Source organism: Taeniopygia guttata, chromosome 8 (genome assembly GCF_048771995.1).
Source record: "Taeniopygia guttata chromosome 8, bTaeGut7.mat, whole genome shotgun sequence".
In the NCBI taxonomy this organism is placed as follows: Eukaryota; Metazoa; Chordata; class Aves; order Passeriformes; family Estrildidae; genus Taeniopygia; species Taeniopygia guttata.
The window spans coordinates 28,032,253-28,050,763 of record NC_133033.1 but is presented as its reverse complement, the minus strand read 5'-3'; the positions used below and the strand labels follow the sequence as shown (position 1 = coordinate 28,050,763).

The following is an 18,511-nucleotide window of genomic DNA, read 5'->3' as shown; positions in this document are numbered from 1 at the left end:
TCCCACCTACTGGACGCCCATTATTTGGAAACAGCTGTTACTCCTTCAGTCCCATTAATCCCTTCACAGTGCCTTGATGGACATGGTTTCCAAAGAAGGGGCAGGTGGGTGTGAGGACCCTCTCTGCTGGTCCCTCGTGTGCAGGCACGGGGAGAAGTGGCTGCCCAAACACAACTCAATCTTTGGTGAACCCAGTGCCTGTGGTCTGGGGCTGACACGTGCCTGGGCATCCCATGTGCTGAAACCTTCTGTTCTGGATACCAGATCTTCTCACAGGTAAAGGTGGGATGGAGGTTCGGGAGGGTTGCTGTTCTTCTGTGCAGCAGGTGGGGTTTATGTGTTTGGCTGATGGGGTGGTTTTTTTCCGCTTAAGTGGTCTTGGCAACCAGGCACTTTCTCTCATTTTTGTCAGCGCTTTTCTCTGCTTCTGTGCGTGGGAAACTCAAGTTGATCTGAGCATCTGCTTCTGTCTATGTTTGGAGATGGGATATGGAGGAGACTTAAGTCTGATCTGTTATGTCCCTTCCTCCGAACCTCTCCAGCCCACCTGCCTGCCACCTTCCAGGGGCTGCAAGCACTGGCAGGCACTGCCAGTTGCTCCAAAGCAAAATCCTTTATCAGGAAAATGGTTATAGCCTCAGGTGATCACTAAACAGGGAGTCTGTGTGTGTTTCCACTCGTGTGTATATTTTTATGTACATAAGGGCTGCAAATAACAGCATTGGAATTGAACTGAATTGCAGGCAGCCCTGATCGAGGTGTTCAGTTCCCCTCCACTGCTTCAGGCTCCCTTCCCAGCAAGGGTCCCTTTCCTGGAGGGCTGGGAACCCAGAGACAGGTTGTGTGATGCTCTGCACCAGTTTGGCTGGCTGGGAGAGAGTTGGCAGCTCTGTTTGGGGGCTGTTTGTACTGGCAGCTCTGTGCTCTGTAGGGGCTGCTCAGCCCAGAGCAAAGCTGCTGTGAGCCTGAGCCCGGGATTGCTCGCCCCAGGCTATAAATAACTTTCCCAATTCTACAAAGGTTCTTGTCTGAAGCAGCGGCATCTTTCTGCCATACGTGTTAAATCTGTTCATAGGCTGCTTAGCGGAGCTCTTAGCAAAGAAAACTCCGTCTGGCTCTGGCAAAGCCATGTGTGCCCAGCCTGTGGGTCCCAGGCACATGGGCTCTGCAGATGCCCAGAGGTCCCACGGGAGCAGCAGAGGGGGTGGAATACTGCCAGCCCTGCTTTCTGCAGCGCTCTGGGCTTGGACGTCCCTGGTGTAGCTGGGTGGAGGTGCAGGAAGCTCAAGCCCAGTGGGGCAGCCTGCCTGGGTGGGGATGGAGCCATGGCAAGTGGACAGTCTTGCTCCACTGCTGTGGAAAAACTTAATTTCTCAGCACCTGCTGGGTCTGGGCCCTGTTGGCTCTGCAGCACAGGTGTCTTCCCTTTTCAGGTGAGCCCTGTTTTGGCTGGTGGGAGGGGAGAGTGGGTGTGATGAGTGTCCTGGAGCCCCCAGAGCTCTGTGTTTCTGGCACTTGAGCCCTGAGGCAGCTCCTAAGCAGGGCAAGTGCTGCTGGGACCAGCACTGGTGTGTATACACACACACACACACACACACACATATATATGTACAGGCACTGGTGTTCTTAAGGGCTCTGCCTGCCTGCTGTGAGGTCCCTGTTGTGTCAATGCCCGTTGTCCAGCTTTGTGGCTCTGGATCACTCTGCAAGGCTGGATGTGTTGTCCTTGGGGTGTAGAGCCCTGCTCAGGGAGGAACTGGGCAAAGCTGAGGTGCCCAGCTTGGCAGAGCACCCATCTGCTGGATTCAGAATAGAAGCCGAGGCCTTTTTCCGTTAAAGTCGTCTGGCACTGTGAATTTTCCATCCCCTTTAACCTCTGAGCCTGCACCAGCACAGTCTGAGTAAACTTCCCCCTTTCCACCCAGCAAGGCAGGGTGTTCCTGAGGTGCAGGGCAGAGCATGCCAGCCCAGACCCTTGGCTCCCTGGGCTGAGGCCATGCATGGGCAACTGGAGAGCAGGAACAGTGGGACAGCCAAAGTCCTGGGAATGGATTTCTCCCTGCTTTCCCTGACAGCAGCAGCCTGGGGAGAAACCCTTATCAGACAGACTGCAGGCACACAGGGTGTTCCCCGGGTGCTGGAGAAATAAGGAGTTTTCAGACTGGTGCCTGAGCACTTTGTCCCTTACTTTGTGGCACAGCCACATGTGGCAGGGTCAATGTCCCAGTACATGGTGCAGCCTCACACCACCCTGGACTCTGTAGAAATCTGGAGACCCTTGTGCCCTGCACCTGGTGCCTCCCATCTGGCTGCTGGTACCTCTGGTAAACCCTCCCTAACCCGGGGGCAGGGCCCCTTGCCCGGACAGGGCTGTTCTGGCCCTGAAGGTGGCCTGGGGCTGGTGCCAGCGTGTCCCCCCACCCTACTGCCTGCCTGCAGCTCCTGTAAAGAAGCAGTGGCTCCTCCTCTGTGGCAGGGTCCCTGGCTCAGGGTGGCTCTGGAAGCTGGAAACGGGCAGCCAGCCAGTGCAGGCTCCCCTGTAAGCCGGGGATGATTCAGCCCTGACCTTTGCACGCAGTATTGGGCTGTCGGAGCAGCAGGAAGGCAGCATCTCCTTCCCAGGAAGGCTTTGGCTGCCCACCTCTGCCTACCACCGATCTCATCAACACCCCTTCCGAGGTGTCCCCCGGCAGTGATGCGATTGGTCGTCAGTTTTCCGAAAATATCTGCCACCTGCTGTCACAGAAAAAGCAACTTCTCAAGAAAATTCATTTCTGACAGAGCAGAAAACGAGCAGTATTCAACAGCCTCGAGGAAAAATGAGAAACTGAGTGACTTGTGCAAACAGTGCTTTGGCAAAGTGCTCCCCTTTGTTTTCAGTTTAAAAAACAAATTTATTTTTTTTCCCCTGGCATTTCCCAGAACTGGGCAGATCTTTTGTAAGCCGTGGGCAGAGGGTGCATGGGTGTAGGCTGTATGCAGGGCCCCTGTCCACTGAGAGCCTGTTTGCACGGGGAGAGGACAGCAAGCAGAGTCCCTGTGGCTGCTGAGAAGCCTGATGCGTGCTGCCACCTCCCATGGCAGGGGGAGAGAGACTGGCCTTTCTGGGGCCCTGGAAGGAGGGATGAAAGGCTGGATCCCAACAGGGAGCTGAGGAGCAGTGGGGCATATGAAGGACCAAAAGCGCTCTACAAAAGAGGTGCTTAGTGCTGGTATCACAGCCTTGGGCAGCGCTGGCAGTGTGAGGGCTGCCTTTGTGGGGCTGCCAGGGTGCCTGGGGCACCAGGGACCCCCTTGGCTGCTCATTCACCCTGCGGGTGGCCTTTCTTCCCCTGATTGCACTGGGGAGGAGGAGGCTGCCCAGGACAGCCCATGGGGATTTGTGACTCCCTGATCCCACTTGGCTCTTGGGTGTGGGTAGGGGACTCCAGTTCTGTCCCTCCATCCCCTTGGCAGGGTGGTGGGGCCATGGATCTGGAGGCAATTATTTGGAAAAGCCACATCCTGCGTATGTACACGTGTTCTCCCCCTTGGTATGCAGGGCTTGGGGAGGGCGAGTTCTTTCACAGGTTTATTTTCTTTGTCAGCTCTTTTGCTCAGCTTTATTTTCTTCCCTTTCGTCTCAGGCACCTTCCTTTCTCCTTCTTGTCTCTCTCTGCTGTGGGGTCAGCTCGCTGGCAGGGATGCTGGCCGGAGCCCAGGAGCCAGGACAATGGCCTCTGCAGCAGCTGGGACCACCACTGTGTGGCTGGCACCTCCCTGGGGCACCTGTGTGTTAAAGGAAGGCAAAAATCTGTGCCTGGGAGTGCCCATGCTTGGGGTTTCTGAGCTCCTGCCCTGGCAGAGAGGGAGCACAGTCCCAGGGGTGGGGTGAGTGGGAAGTATTGCACGCTGGAAGCTCTGGCTGCTGTGCTTATCCTTGTCTTTGCCTCACCTGCTTGTTCCCACACCTATTCCCATAATTAAAATTGGTGCTGTGAGTAGGAGGGCTGGAGGAGAGTGGAGCAGGAGCAGCCCTTGTTGCCTGCAAATCAATACTGAATATAGAGGCTTCTCAGACCATCCCCCAGCTCACCTGGGAAGTTGTTTAGCTGAAAGACCAACCCCAAAGTCCACATTTTGGGGGGGATATTCACCACATTGTGAAGGGTTACTCTTCTACAGGGCACTTGTCACATGTGATTTCTGCCCTGAAGGCAAAAATAATCTGGAGAGACTTTGTCCATCTGCTGAGTTGTATGAAATGTGTCAAAAATACCTGCCTCCAGAGTGCAGGGAGAGTAGGGTGTTTTTGGAGCTGTGAGCATGGTCACTGTGTGCAGTGAGCCCACACTGGGGTGGATGTGCTGTGGGCTCTGGTGGGAGCATCCATGGGCTGTGGGATACAGCAGGATGCTCTGGAAACCAGGCTGGGGAGCAAAGGTGAATTCTGCAGGCTTTGTGACCCATGCCCCTCGGTTTGGGTACACGTGGACATGAGCTGGAGCACAGAAGGGACAGCATCAAGACAACCCTACTGCTGATGCTGTTCCTTAGGAGGCCAATCCAAAGAGCTGGTGCCTGGCCCAGGGTGGTGTCTGGTTGTGCTTGCAGGGCACCCCAGCCCTGCCAGCCTCACACACTCAGTTGTGGCCGTGAGGTTGTGCTGAGCAGCCAGGGAACTTGGCATGGGGAATTTCTGTGGCCATGGGAGCCAGCTCTCCTGCCCAGCTGGCACTGCCTGCCTTGTCCTTGGCCATGGCTGTGTTCTGCACCTGCCTGGGCAAGGAGAGCACAAGGGAAGGAAAGGGATTTCCAGGCAGTGACCTCATGCAGCTGGGAATAGCTGGAGGAAGATGGGCTTCCTCTGGCTGCAAAAGTTTGCTCTTCTCATATAGGATAAGAATCCTGCTTCCTCAGGTGGTCCCTGGCAGAAAAGTGTGTGGGAATCCAGAGCTTCCCTCTGGCTACCCTGGCAGGTCTGGGACTGTGGCAGGGGTCAGAAACCCCCCTGGACAGAGCCCCGAGAGACACTGGCTGTGATCTCTGTCCATGGAGAGGAGTTTTCAATCTTACAGGATGAATTACAAGCTTTGAGTGTTTGATAAGAGTAATAATTAAGTGTGGCACGGGTGCAAAAGTAAAATTTTAGATTTCTAGATTAGGGGTTCAGAGGGAACAAGATGGAGGAATTGGGTGTGTCTTGTCCTTTTTCTCCTTCTTCATGCCCTCCATGTTTCACTGTGGTGTTGGCATTTTTCTGTTGGTTCAGGCTGGGGACACACTGTTCAACATAGGTGACAGATATTGGCACATTATTGTAAATCCAGCACAGGTAGTTTCTGGTATTTAATGTTTGTAACATCCCACTGAGGGCAGAGCCCCACACGCTGCCCTGCAGGACAGAGCTGCGGCAGGGCAGCAGAACATGTTAGAGATAAACAGAATAAACAACCTTGAAAAACAGCACAGACGAATTATGGCTTCTTCTTTGGCAACGGGGCTGACAGACAGAGACTTTCTACAATCTCAGAATCATCAATACCTCAGATTCCGACAAAAGTGATGTGGGAAGGCTTAGTGGGGAAGTCCAACAGGGATGTTTGCCTGGCAGAGCAGGATGGGGAAAGGCTTCTTCCTCAGGTGCTGCATGGTGACTGCAGGTTCAGGGCTCCACCTGCCTCTGCCCTCCTCCTCAGCTCCTGCTTTTTCCTGATGCTTTCCAGGCCTTACCTCAGAAAAGGGGATGTACTGATGTCTGAGATGCCTCTCTCAGATGACTTGCTCTTTTGAAGAGGTGGCAGACGCTGTGCAGGGGGTGTGACAGGGAACTGCTCGGAGCTGGAGCTGTGGACTCCCAGCAGGGCAGTGAGGGGCTGGCTGTCCTGGGCTGTAATTCTCAGTTATGTAAGGCTGCCCTGCACCATGCAGCCTGCAGGCACGTGATGGATATGCCAGCTGTTTGGGGTTATTTATAAATCCTCTCTCTGCACATCTCCTCTCAGTACCGACTGCCCCGTGCTGGTCACTGGACACTGCCTCTGTGTCCCCCCAGGCAGGAGCTGTGTGTCTGGGGATGGTCTGGCTGAGCTGCCGGGTTGGGTGCAGGGTCTTAGCGAGGAGGGCTCTCAGAAACACAGGGCTCCCTGAGCTTCTGTCCCAGAGACCCTCTGGGACAGCTCACACACAAAGCACAGGCGTGGTTGTGCATCCCCTGCACTGTGCCATCCCTCCTTAGCGGTGGCAATCCCAGTGCAGGGGAGCTGGAAATCTCTCAGCGATGCTGGGAGAGAAATCAGCCTTCTCAGCAGCCTCTACCTGAGCACTTGTTGAGACACTTAGGCACCCATGTTGGTGCTGCTGCTGGGAACCAGCCAGCTGGGCTTCCATGGTGTCAGCAGAGGTTGTGGCCCTGTTCCCAGGAACATGTAGCCTGCCCTGCTGGGTTTGGTGCCCGTGCTGTGCTGCTGAGGGTTACGTCAGCCCTTGTGTCGAGATGAAGCGTGGGAGCACAGAGGGCCAGTAAATAGGCTCAAAACGCTTTTCTTCTAACTACACGTTTTTAGCGCTCAGCATTGACTCTTCATCGCTTGTCTGTTTTCTGATCCTTCTTCAGAATCTGCCCTCTTCCATTTTATTTTTAAAAAGGTTTTTGTTCCACGTCTCTCCGTGCTGGGTCACAGTGGCGCTGCCTTTGGTCCCCTTTGAATAGGAAAGCAGCTCCTTTATTCCGGAGGTTTGGCTTGGAGGCTCAGCATTCCTGCAAAAACAGCCACGGGTTTGGCAGGGCTGCAATTCAATAATGGAGGGCCTGTCACAGGACAGGTTGGTCTGGCTATTTTAGGGATATTCCAATATCCAGGTCTGTAATAGATGACTCACTGCAGCCGAGGGGATATTTGCTTATACCTGTGTGCTTTGATCATGGCCTAGATGAGTGTGTCCTGCTGGCCTGACAGCTGAAGCTATTTTGTTGCTAGAAAAAGGGTTTTTGACTACTTGCAGTGGTGTGGTGAGGGAGCAGCTACATGGCTGGAGACATGCAGGCATTCAGGCGCAGCAGGCAAAATGCTGCTCGTTCCCCAGAGGTGACCCTGGGTTCCCTCTGTGGGTACCACTGAGGCCCTGGTGGGACCATGAGGTTTCCAGGGCTATCAAACTGGACTAATCTGCTTTCTTTCCTTGCAGTACATCGGGAGCCTGGATGTGCCCCGGCCAAACAGCCGCGTGGAGATCGTGACGGCCATGCGGCGCATCAGGGTGAGTGTGGCCAGGCTGCTCCTTCCCCTTCCCCATTCCCATCCCAGGGCCTGGCCTTCTCCTCCGTCTACACCTGCAGCTTTGTCTGGCATAAATCCTGTCTTCCAGTGCATTCATAACTCTGTTTTTCACTGGCCCTCCCAGTGGGCACCCCGTGAGCAGCACCTGCTGGAAGTGGATGTGGGATGTGGCACCCGGTGGTAACTGTAGCGTGCCCATGGTTGGGAGCATTTCCTCATTTGTCAGTGCCAATAACAAAGTAACAACAAGTTACTTGTGCAAGAGGTTCCTTAGGGTTTTACTGCTCGTGTGAGAGTTTCAGCAGCGTGAAAATTCAGGCGCTGCCTGGATGTGGCAGCAGGTTGGTGCTAAAAGGCAGTGTGCAAGGTGAAGTGCAGAATTACAAGCTCTGGGGCTGGCCGGCAGTGAGCTTGAGGGTGAGTAGGTCAGGGGGCATGATGTGGTAATGAAGTCATCTGGCTTCCCAAAGCACTTGCAGCCAGGATATGGGACACCCTTGCTGTATAATGCTTGGCCCCTAGCCAAAAGAGGAGCTTTTCTTCTGCTCCCCAGCCTCTGGCCAGCACAAGTGCGAGGTGTTCAGAGGGGGCTGGGAGGGGAGCAAAGCATGCACCCCATAACTCGCTGAAAGGGGTCAAAAAAGCAGGAGCTTGACTGCTCTTCAGCAGGGGATAGCCCCTGGGGCCGAGCTGGCCCTGGGTGTGGTGTCTGCAGGCGCAGGTGGTTTGGTCTGTCCTTGGGCCACAGCAAGGAGTGCGCCCTGTCCTCCAGAGATGGCTCGCTCCTGGGAATATGAACTGGAAGGGCCTGAAGGCTCTTGCAGGGACATTGGGTGAAGGATGTGCTGTCTTTCTGCTGGTCTCATGGGATCCCATAAGAACCAAAGCTGCTCCTGTCGCTCAGCAGCTGCACCAGAGCTCTGCTTCTCTCAGCCTGTCATGCAGGCTCTTGCTATAATCTCATTTTCCCTTTCACCAGATGATGAGAGGAAGATCATATCCAAGGATAAGGAGTGTCACAGTTAAAGGACAGACATTTCGAGGCTCTTCTATTTCAAACTTTCAGGGTGTAAATAGTTTGTGGGCTTTACTCAACATCTTTCCTACCTGCTCTCCTGTCCTCTCCTTGGGGGTTAATGCTGTGACTGGGGCATGAGGTTGGAAGGCCTTTATGGCATTAAGTTTGTTCACCTTGTGTCCAGACAGTTTGGGACAGAACAACTATTATGTCATCAGGAGCTCTCATAAACAGCAGTTTCCTTCATTGCCTTTCAAGATAAGACTTTTGAATAAATGCACCTCCAGCCCCAAAATCACAGAACTCCACCTCAGTGTGGAAGGACTGGCACAACTTCGAGGGTTTAAGTAAACCCTGGGGGAAAAATAAGAACACCAGAATGTCCTTGTTGACCAGAATAAATAAACTCAAGCACAGTCTAGAAAATTCATAGGTACAGCTCTGAGTGGCAGCGAAAGAACACAGAATAGGGTAAAATAATGGTTTCTCGAGTGAATGATGTGTTTGAAGCATGTGCTCAGGCTTTCTTCACCTAGTGTAAGACGGGAGAGATGCAAGTCATGAAAGGCAATGACTTTGCAGGTCAGATCTGCCAGAGAGAGTTTGAATGCCTGTTTATTTGTCAGGGGGTGCTGTTAGTGAGTGGAATGCCATGATGGTTGGATGGATGGCCGGGGGCTCCTTTCAGTTTGGCTGGAGCTGAAGTATTGCATGTCCTCCTTACAGAGCACAGCTACCCTTCTGCTTGAAGGCATAAAAGAATCCCTTAGTATTGGCATGGAGAAACCAGAGGAAGAAAAATTTATTTAGGCACAGAAAGCAAGCAGTGGGAGACCAAGTGCAAGCAGCAGCAGTTTTGTGTGTAGGGTGTGAAGCAGCTGCTGACCCTGAGGTTTTTGTGGTTTTTAATGCAGTCCCTGGTTTAGGGGCAAGGTGCTCTGTCTCAGTTTGTTCCAAGTTCATCACTGCTGATGAAGGTGGGGGACCCCCACCATCACCTCTGCTGCCTCTACTCCCCTTTCTCAGTGCTACCTTTGCCATAGCTGCTCTCTGGGCTTTGCCTCTATTTACTAAGTGATTTTAAAAATGACCCTGCAAAGTAGTGAGGATGCTGTCTGCCCGAGAGTGGGGATCCCAATGGGAAGAATGCCCTGGAAGCCCCCTGTGACTGCCTGTGCTGGGCTGGGAGCAGGGAGGGGCTGGGACAGCAGCAGCATCACGCCCTGTAGAATTGCCTTCCTTCTACTCCCCCATACTCGGGGAGTGCTGGCTTCCTGTTTAGATGGAGAGCTGCCCCTTTGGGGGCACAGAGGAGGACAGTGCATAGCTGACATTGCTGGGATGCCTGCCCCAGGCAGGCCCACCCTGCAGAGCAGAGCCAAGGCTGTGGGCAGGACAGCTCCGCCTGAGCAAGAGGGGTAGGTTAAGCCCAGAGCTGGACTTGACCTTTTGTGGGTCAGGGGTGACAGGAACTTTAAACAGGGGGTTTGTGTTGTAGACCATCCCCACGGATGCCATCCCCCTCTCCCCACTGCTGAAGGGCTGGTGATACCATGGCTGTCTTCATGGTCCTGGCCGGAGGGAGTTTCTGTCCAGAGCCGGAGAATGTGGAGAATTCCCAGGATTCTCACAGCTCAGGATCAGGAGGGAAGGGGAGGTGCTCAGCTGACTGTCTCTGCTTTTCCTTCCTGCATGGGCTGGGCTTGCTGGGAACACAGCCCTCTCTGCACTGCACCTTGGTGTAAATCCCTGGCCCTGAAATGACTCGGTGGAATGGGACATTAGCCATGCTGAAGATGCACATCTGCTGCAGCTTTCTTCCAAACCCAACATGTCTCCTGCAGACCACTGGTGGCCACATACATAATAGATACAGTAGCCCAGGGCTTGTTTCCTGGGCAAGCAGGGGAGCTTCTGTTAGTTCAGCTGGCTCCTGTCTCCTGCTCATCCCAAAAAGTTTGACCCAGTCAGTGCTGCTTCATGCTCTGAACTGCTGGAGTAGGTTGGCTTTCCAAATGCTCCTTGGCTGCCTTAGATTCAAGATACAAGGAACTGATCTGTGAGTCCAGGAGGTCACCTGAGCATCCAAAAACCCCAAACTAAGAGTGGTGTGGCTTCCCAACCCTAAGGATTATGAGCTGTTGCAGATTTCAGTTCAAAGTGCCTGAGCAGGTAGCAAGATATCTTCTCCCTCCCACTCCCTTCCCAGTGAGCTCATGAACCCTAAAGGACAATAACGACTGTACATTTTTTGTGTTGTCATGATGTAAATTCATGCAAGTGCTTTCTTCTCCATGCCAGTGGCATGTCCCCAGGGCAGCCACCGCTGCCTGACTGTGGCTTGGTGCTGTGGTTGGATAGCTGAATGCAGCTTTGATCCAGGTTTTTTTTGGAGCCAGAAAGGATGAAAACCTATATAGGCACTTCTTAAAAGCCGTGGAAGTCTTCTGCAAGGCTGTTTCTGGGAAGTGTCCAGCTGAGTTTCACAGGCTCAAAACAGGGAGGCATTCCAAGCACTTGAAAATCTTGCTCCTCTACACCTCCTACTCTGTCAGGTACATCTGATTTTGTGGGGCTTCTGCTGCTTTGCATAGCTGAGCTCAATTTTAGCGAATCGTCAGAATTGCTGAATTTCTACAAGCTTGTATAAAGCAAGATTTCACATCCTCTGCAGGCCAGAGGTGCAGCTGGACTGGTGTGAAAATTGATGTGTGTGGCCAGCTACTGGTGTAGAGCTCCTGGTGTAACTCTGAGCTCATTTAATTGGAATATTTCTCAGCTACTCCTGCTCCTGCCATGGTGAGTTTTTAAAAGCATGAGGCCATTTACAGTGATGCCTTCCTTTTTTTTTTTCTTCTTTTCTCTCCCCATGCATGGGTGTCTCTTCTGCAAAATGGAGCAGGATTTGGGAGCAAGCTGGCCCTGCGTGCCTGGGGCAGCTCACCTCTGTCTGTCTGTGAGGCCCAGCACAGTGGGAAGTGGGCTGGCCAGGAGATGCTCAGGTTTTGGCCCCCTGAAGAGCACAGCCTGCTTCCTGCCAAGTCATGGCACTTGGTGCAAGGTGAATTATTGAGAAGCTAATGACTTGATGTGGTTATCCAAGATGAACGAGATTGTGTTGCATTAGATCTGGGAAGAACTGAAAGGATGTCTGTAATAATTTCAGTTGCTCTTTCAGTGCTCTGACAGGCACAATAAAGGGGTGAAGCCTTCTGGGCATGCTTGTATTTCTCCTGCCATCACCAGTGCCACTTAATGTCATAATAAAATAATGGCTAGTCTGGTATTTCTACCAGCATGGCATGAAATAGGCCAGGATCTCATCCTGTAGATAGTATTTAATCAATAAACTAGTTAAATTAGTACCCAGATTGATTGGAGCAGCCTTTTGTCCAAGACTGCCCACGTTTCCAGGAGAGCTGGCCAAAGCGTGGTGAGCCTGCCTGGTGAACCTTTGTGCCGTGGCCAGGATGGGATGAGTGCTTTGCAGTGCAGCTGTGGCCTCCAGTGCAGTGTGAGTTACAATGCACACAGTCAAATGAGGAGTTCAGGGAGGTAAATGACTGTGTGGCAGGCGAGGTTGTGAGCTGTTAATGCTGGAAATCAAGGGCTGAGCCCTGGGGGAAAGCAGTGAGCTCCTGAGATGGAGCCTGGGGCACTGCTTGCTGGAGATGCTTTGGAAAGGCACTGAGAGCACTAAGACAGGAGCAAGCCCTACTGTGCTGCTCCCTGCCTGTGCTGGCTGTCTCCTGAGCCTGCTGGCTCATGCAGGAATGACTGGACTCAGCCAGACATGTGACCCCATGGGTGCTGAGGAGATGAGGAACAGGCATGCTCCTGGCCCCTGCTAGCATAAATTAGTCGTGATAAGCTCTTCTCCTTTCAGCTCCCAGCAACGCCCTGTCCAAGAGTTCTCTGCCAAACCTGCGACAGCAGCGTGTCCCTTGTGGCCAGGCCCCAAAATAGAGTGGGGTGGCCAGGCTGGGGCAGGAAAGAGCAGGGGGTTCCCAGCTGGATGGACAGCGTGGTCATGGAGCCAGTGAGGATGAAGGAAACTGTAACCAGGTGGGGGAGCGTGGTTTGGGAAAGCTCCTGAGCCAGGAGGCACAGTCCTGTGTCCCGGAGGAGCTCAGTTCTTCTGCTTTGGGTGAGTGTCTCGCAGGCAGGGCTCTGGCAGGACACATCGGCTGGCGCTGGGCGTGCCAGCACAGGCAGCAGTGTTCCTGGTGGGTGATGCTGGCCTGGAGCCAGCCCAGTGCCTTGGAGAGGACTGGAAGCCAAGTAGGCACCAAGCCCAGGGCAGGACTGGATCTGCTGGCAAAAAGCTGGGAGGCAGCAGTGCCTTCTGTCCTCTCTGGGCTGTCACACATCCTTGCCCTCCATGTGCCTGGGCTGGACTCTGCTCCTTCTCTGGGAGCCTGAGGTGTCTCCCTGTGATTCATCTCCCTCCCTGCCTGGGGGCTTTTCCCAATATGCTCCCACTGAATCACCTCACTGCCTTGCTGTGCTGCTGTCTGAGCCATCAGCAAATGTCTGCAGGGAGCTCAGGGGAGACGTGGGGAATGGTGTCTGCCAGGCTCCCTGAACGTGGCGGGAGGGAGAGCTAGGGAATGCTCTGCTGGCTCCCACCCCTCTCTAAGTTCATGGCCAGCATGTAAAGCCATTACACCAATGCCCATCCTCTGTGTGTCCTTGTGCTTCCTCCTGCTTCCCACTCATTCTTCTCCAGAAATGGTCCTTCCAGCATGTTTGAAGGACTGCACTGGTGGGTTGCACTAGCTGTGGGGCACAGCATGCTGGCCAGGTAGCCCTGGCTTTCCTGGCTCCTTCCTGTGTTGCACAGATGGTTCTGGCAGGGCAGCAGGCTGAGCCCAGTGCCAGGGCTCAGCTGCACAAGAAGCAGGGGAATGTGGAGCTGCAAACCCTGCTCCTGGAGCCCAGGCACACGTGGAGTCTGTGGGACTGCGGATGCCACGGGAGCTGCCAACGGTGCTCTCCCCTTTCAGCTTTTCCTCTTGCCTAGAAAGAAAGGATTTGTTGCACACTCTGCTTCCCAGGCATGAATGGATTCAAGGTGTCAAGGTGAGGGGGTCTGCAGCTTGTTCTGGGAGATGTGGGGTCGCGTTAGCACTGGTGATTGCTGTTTGTGAGGTTTCAAAGAGTTCCTACAGAAGCTGTCATCCTTTGATAGCCTTCTGCAAGGTGACCGAGCTTCCTTTGATGGCCTGAGCCTCAGGCTTGCATAAACCTCTGCTGAAGGCATTGTTACTGGGGGAAAGGGCTGTGTTCAGTGTCACTAGCTGTCACACACCCAGCTCAGTGCACAGCAGCCCCACCACTGTCACCAAGAGGGGATGGTCTCTTCTGCTGCTGGAAGACTGCTGGTGACCATAGCCACGTGCACTTCCTTTCGCATTTTGGAGTCAGTTTCTAACAGTGACGAGGAATAAGCTCTTGGCTACCTGAGGGGCTGTTGATAAGAAAAAATAGGTTTGAGAGAGATGTGCTGAGGTTTGGCTGGCTTCAGGCTCTGTGACTCATCCTAGCATCTCTCAGCAGTATCTGGGCAGTGAAGAACTGGACCTTCTCCCTGAATTTGTGTCTCCTCTCACCCTTGGCATTGCTTTTATTTGGAGGTTTTTTCTCTTCTTATTTACTACAACATAGAATTTTCATGTGTTTTTTTAACGAATCAGTGCTTTCATCAATTTTCTGCCATCATGGCAACATTTTACTCTTGGGATGGAGTGGGACCAAATGCTCCCTGGTGCTGAGTGCTGATGCTGCATGGGCCTGAGCAGGAGAGATGCAGGCAGCCTTATGCTGGGCAGCCACCTCTTCCAGCCGGGCTTGAGTGTGTCCAGAGACAATACCTCACTCTTGCTCCATGGTTAAAGGGAGAAATAACCTCTGAAAAGGAGACCAAAGAGTTACTAAAGCTCCCAAGCAGGGGTCAAGCAATATTTGGTATCCATTTTATGGATGAGAACCTAAGATGCAGGGAGGCTGTGACTTGTCAGACTCCTTCAGAGGGAGACACCCCTGTGCAGGAAACCGGGCTGAATTAAAGTCAAACCAAACTGAAGTCAGCTTTGAATGCCACTCTTGTGTATGATCCTTTCTGCTCTTGTGCTTCCCTGCTGGTCCTCAAAGGCCAAGGACTCTTCAGTTTAATCTGTTGTGGTATTCTTTGCTGCATCACCTCAGAAGAGAGACAGAAGCCTGGGGCTGCAGCCTTCCAAAAAAAATGCCACGTGCCCCAGTTTCTATCCTGCTAAAATTAATTCTTGGTGGTTTTGGCTCGATGCAGCAGGAAGGTGTTCCAAGGGATGCTGTGCGCCAGGGAGGCGCATAGTCAGAGCCTGCCCCACCTCCTGCAGCAAGGTGAGAGGGATTTTGGGTGTCACTGCAGCAAGGCGAGAGGGATTTTGGGTGTCACGGGAGCTGCAGGAGCAGAGGAAAGCAGCTGGTTAAAAGGAGAGGTTGCAAAATCTGTTGTGTGAGCTGGTCTGTGGAATGGGAGTTTAATTATGGAGTGGGAGGAAAGGATGTATCTATTGTAGAGCTGCAGACGGAGCAAGCACTGCCCAGAAGAAGGGAAAGGAGCCAAGCACTCTTCCCATCCCATCAGAGGAGGCTGGAGCCTACAGAGCATGCTGAAATCCCTGGAGATTCCCTGCCTGCTCCTTATCACCTCACAGGGAGGCTGCCAGGGCCACACAGGGCTGCCGCTCCTCCTCGTGGCACTGTGGCTGTGGCTGCTCTGGTGTCTCTGCAGACAATAGTTGGTAGGTGATCTGTTTCAGCTGGGATTTTTGGGAGGCATGGATTTTCCCATCTGGAGTAAAGACAGGGCAAAGACTCTAAACAAAGAATCTTCAGAGTAGAAAATGTTTCCTTTTGAGGCTAGCCTTCCCTGATGGAGCACGAGGATCCCAGTGATTCTTAACCTGTAGCTTGGGAGTGGGAGTGTAACATGACAGGGAAAAATCCCCTACCAAACCAGTTCCCCATGTAATGGGCTTGCATATGGAAACTGCTGATCTGTTCCAGCAGAAGCCAGCCTGAAGTGTGTATTTGCCACAGGAAACTTCAGTAGAGATGGTTAAATCTCAGCTTAATTCTTTAAGAGGAAACAGCCAGACCTCTGATGTTTTAGTGTTGTTGTTGGATTGCAGTAGTGATATGCATCTGACAGAGCCATCTCTTTCTCTCCAAGGCCTCAGGTTTTGTTTGAGCATTTTGCTCCAATGACATTTTCTTATTCCCTCTTAACATGATGGATGGGACTGGTCTGGACTCCTTCAAACATTCCCTGATCCTTGGGAACTTGGGGGATGTGTGTGTATTTCCAGCACAAAGAGCACATCTGTGCTGACCTCTAGTTATGTGCTAAGAAATCCACATTTTCTAAAAGGAGAAGAGAAATCAGAGTAATTGGCCAAAGCAGTTGGTGAGTGTGACTCGGGGTGCAGGTCCCTTTGAGCATTCTGTGAAAAAGACCTGTCTTTCTGTGGTTTGAGTTGATCCAACTTCAACTCCTAGCTAGCTGATTTTGTGCATTTGCTTTTAAAGTCAGAGCCTTTGATGTGAGGAAGTTCTTTCCAAGTCCCAAGTCTGGGCTGTGGAGAAGTGCCCACCGAGCCTACTCTGTGGATAAGCCAAATACAGAGAATTTGTTTTAACCTCTGGGATGCAGGAGTCTGGGGAAACTGCCTCATGTTCTTGTTGATTTTTTCTGAACTGTTTTCTGTTTCTTCTCTGAAGTGTATGATAAAGCAGAAGATATTCTGTATGAATGGATTGTATTGGTAGTGATTTCAGTGGTGCCATGGTTTGAGATAATGTCACCTTTCTGTTTTGCTGCACATTGCCCAGGACCACACGTCTTCATAGTGCCCTTTGAACTAGGATGACACCGTGCAATGCCTCCAGGGTCTTTTTAGGATACATTTCTGCATCTTGGCAGATGCAGCTTCTGTTCCTTTTTCCTGTGAGAGGCTGCTTGGCCAATGCCATATAAAATCATCCTGAAATGAGTAGATGCCAGATTCCTGTACACTTGGCTTGAATAGCAAATACTCTTTTTTTTTTTTTTTTTTTTTTTCCCAACCCGGCATAGAAGTGAGCATTGCTGTGCTCTCCTCACTGGGGCTTCCTGGAAGCACAGTGGCATTCTGTTCTGTGTCTCTCATTGCTTCATCTGGGGCTCTGCTGCTGAGGTGAATTTCAACCCCTCTTTTCTAACTCCACCTGAAACCTTGATACTTTTTTTACTTGGAATTTTTTTCTGTGATTCTGTCTAAATCACTCTAGAGGACATTATTCTTGTTGCCTTTAACATGTAGCATTTGGTGAATGGGTTTTAATACCTGTATTAGTTATTGTGAAGGAACTGTGAAGCAAGAGTGATATGAATAATTACCTCTTTTCTCCAGTTACAACCCAGAAACATTGTTGAGCACTGCCAGCATCTTAAGAGCCCCACAGGCTGGTTTGTTTCTGATGCACCAAGCGATTAATGCTGCTGCTCATTCATTCTTTATTAATTGTCTGAATTTCATAATTGCTGATTTAGTTACAGTATTACCAGCCTGCCTTCCTTGGCATGTCACTATTTCTCTGCCTGGCTATTCTCATTTGCCTTCTCAACTGATCTTACTCAAGCTTTTTATGCAACAGTGGGAGAGCAGCTCTGTGGTGAGCAGTAAAAAAAAGACCAAAATAAATCCTGTATTTCACAACTTGGGGCATAAATATCACCGTGCTGCGATTTGGCTCGCTTTGTTGAGCTGACACCTTTCTGAAGTGCTGTGTGGGTATCTTCTTAGGCTGTCCCTTGCTTTGCCACCTGCCCTCAGGGTAGATTTGGGGTGCCTTTGTGCTCCTCTGCAGTATCAGCCCATGTGGGCAAGGGTTACCTCAGCTGCCTTGAGGCAGGGTCTATCTTTGAAAGGATGCATTTTGGGGAGAGAGCTCATTTTGAACACAGGAATTCTGTTTTCCTTCTCAGATGGAGGGAGGTGCTGGGCTGGACATTGCCTGTACTACTCAGTCCTGGGGTCCCCTGAGGCATCAGGACTGGCTGGTGCCAGAGGGGGACGGGAGTTTATCAGGGGTTACTGTAAAGGGGCGTGACTGAACTGCTGCTCTTTAAGCCAATCTTATTCCAGCACAGGAGTTCAAACCCACTCTGGGCTGGAAGAACAGAAGCCACTTCCAGGCTTTTGTAGTTCCTCACCTTCTTCAAAGGGTGGTTGCACCAAACAGCTTGTGCTGCTTTTGCCTGCATAAGTCAAACCAATGCATGTCTAATTAAAAATACCACAAATTCCAGTCAGATGTGGGCTTTCCAAGGAACGCGCTTCTGCTTATTCTAGCAGCAGGTGGTAAATACTAAAACGTGTACAGCTCATTTCTTGTGTTCTCCCTCCCGGGCTGCGAAAAGCAGAGTGAGAGCAGTGCCTGCAGATGCACACAGAGCCCGTCCTTGTTTCCCTTGGCTGCAGGAAGCAGCTCAAAGCCCGGCTGTGATTTCTGTAACCAGTTTGACCAGTATCCCACACGCACCCGCATACCGGGTCATTCGCTCCCTGGCATGGTCACCAGAGATGGCAGCATGTGAAGGCAGGGGAGAGCTTGTCACCTCCCACGCGGGTCCGGCCGTGCTGTTGTCACTTCCTTGGATTTCTGAAAGGAGTTTGAAGAGGTTTCCAAGGCTGGGGGATAGCGTGTTGCAGGGTCTCCACCAGCCTTCATGCCTGGCTGGGAGGTGCTGTTTTTCCCAGTCCGTAAGCACTGCTCCCACTCAGAGTTGTCACTGAATATGCCCAGGCTGGAGGAGAAATTATATGGCTGGGCTGGAGTCCCCAGCTTTCTTTCATAAGCTTGGTATTAGTCAAGCCCCCATGGAGTGACAGTAACACTTGCACAAGGAGCTTGGTGGCTTTGGGGAGCTGCTGGTGGAACTGAGGGATGTAGCTGGAAGTGTGCTTCTGCTCCAGCACCTGCGTCCCTCATGACACAGTGCTGCTGCTGACTCCCCTGTGGGCTCCTGTGGCACACAGCAAGCTGCTGCTGTGCCTCAGGCCTCCTTTGGACCTCTGATTTAAGGGTGTTTAAAAAAAAAAAAAACACACAGAGAGGTATGGAATGCCTGAGGATTTCTTGTATGGAGGTAAATCTTGCAAATGGAAGTCTTCAAAAGAAGGGGTTAGCATAAGTTGTTGCCTCT

General features: G+C 52.1%; 1 protein-coding gene across 6 annotated transcripts in view; it reads left to right on the top strand.

Moving 5' to 3' along the window:
• The window catches only part of NOS1AP (nitric oxide synthase 1 adaptor protein), a 41,063-nt gene that overhangs the window by 3,272 nt on the left and 19,280 nt on the right, over positions 1–18,511 (top strand). For all 6 annotated transcript variants that reach the window (XM_032749695.3, XM_032749694.3, XM_032749696.3 and 3 more), the window contains exon 2: positions 7,168–7,239. In XM_032749695.3, coding sequence (XP_032605586.3) covers positions 7,168–7,239 — 72 coding nt within the window. The remainder of the gene's footprint in view (positions 1–7,167; positions 7,240–18,511) is intronic.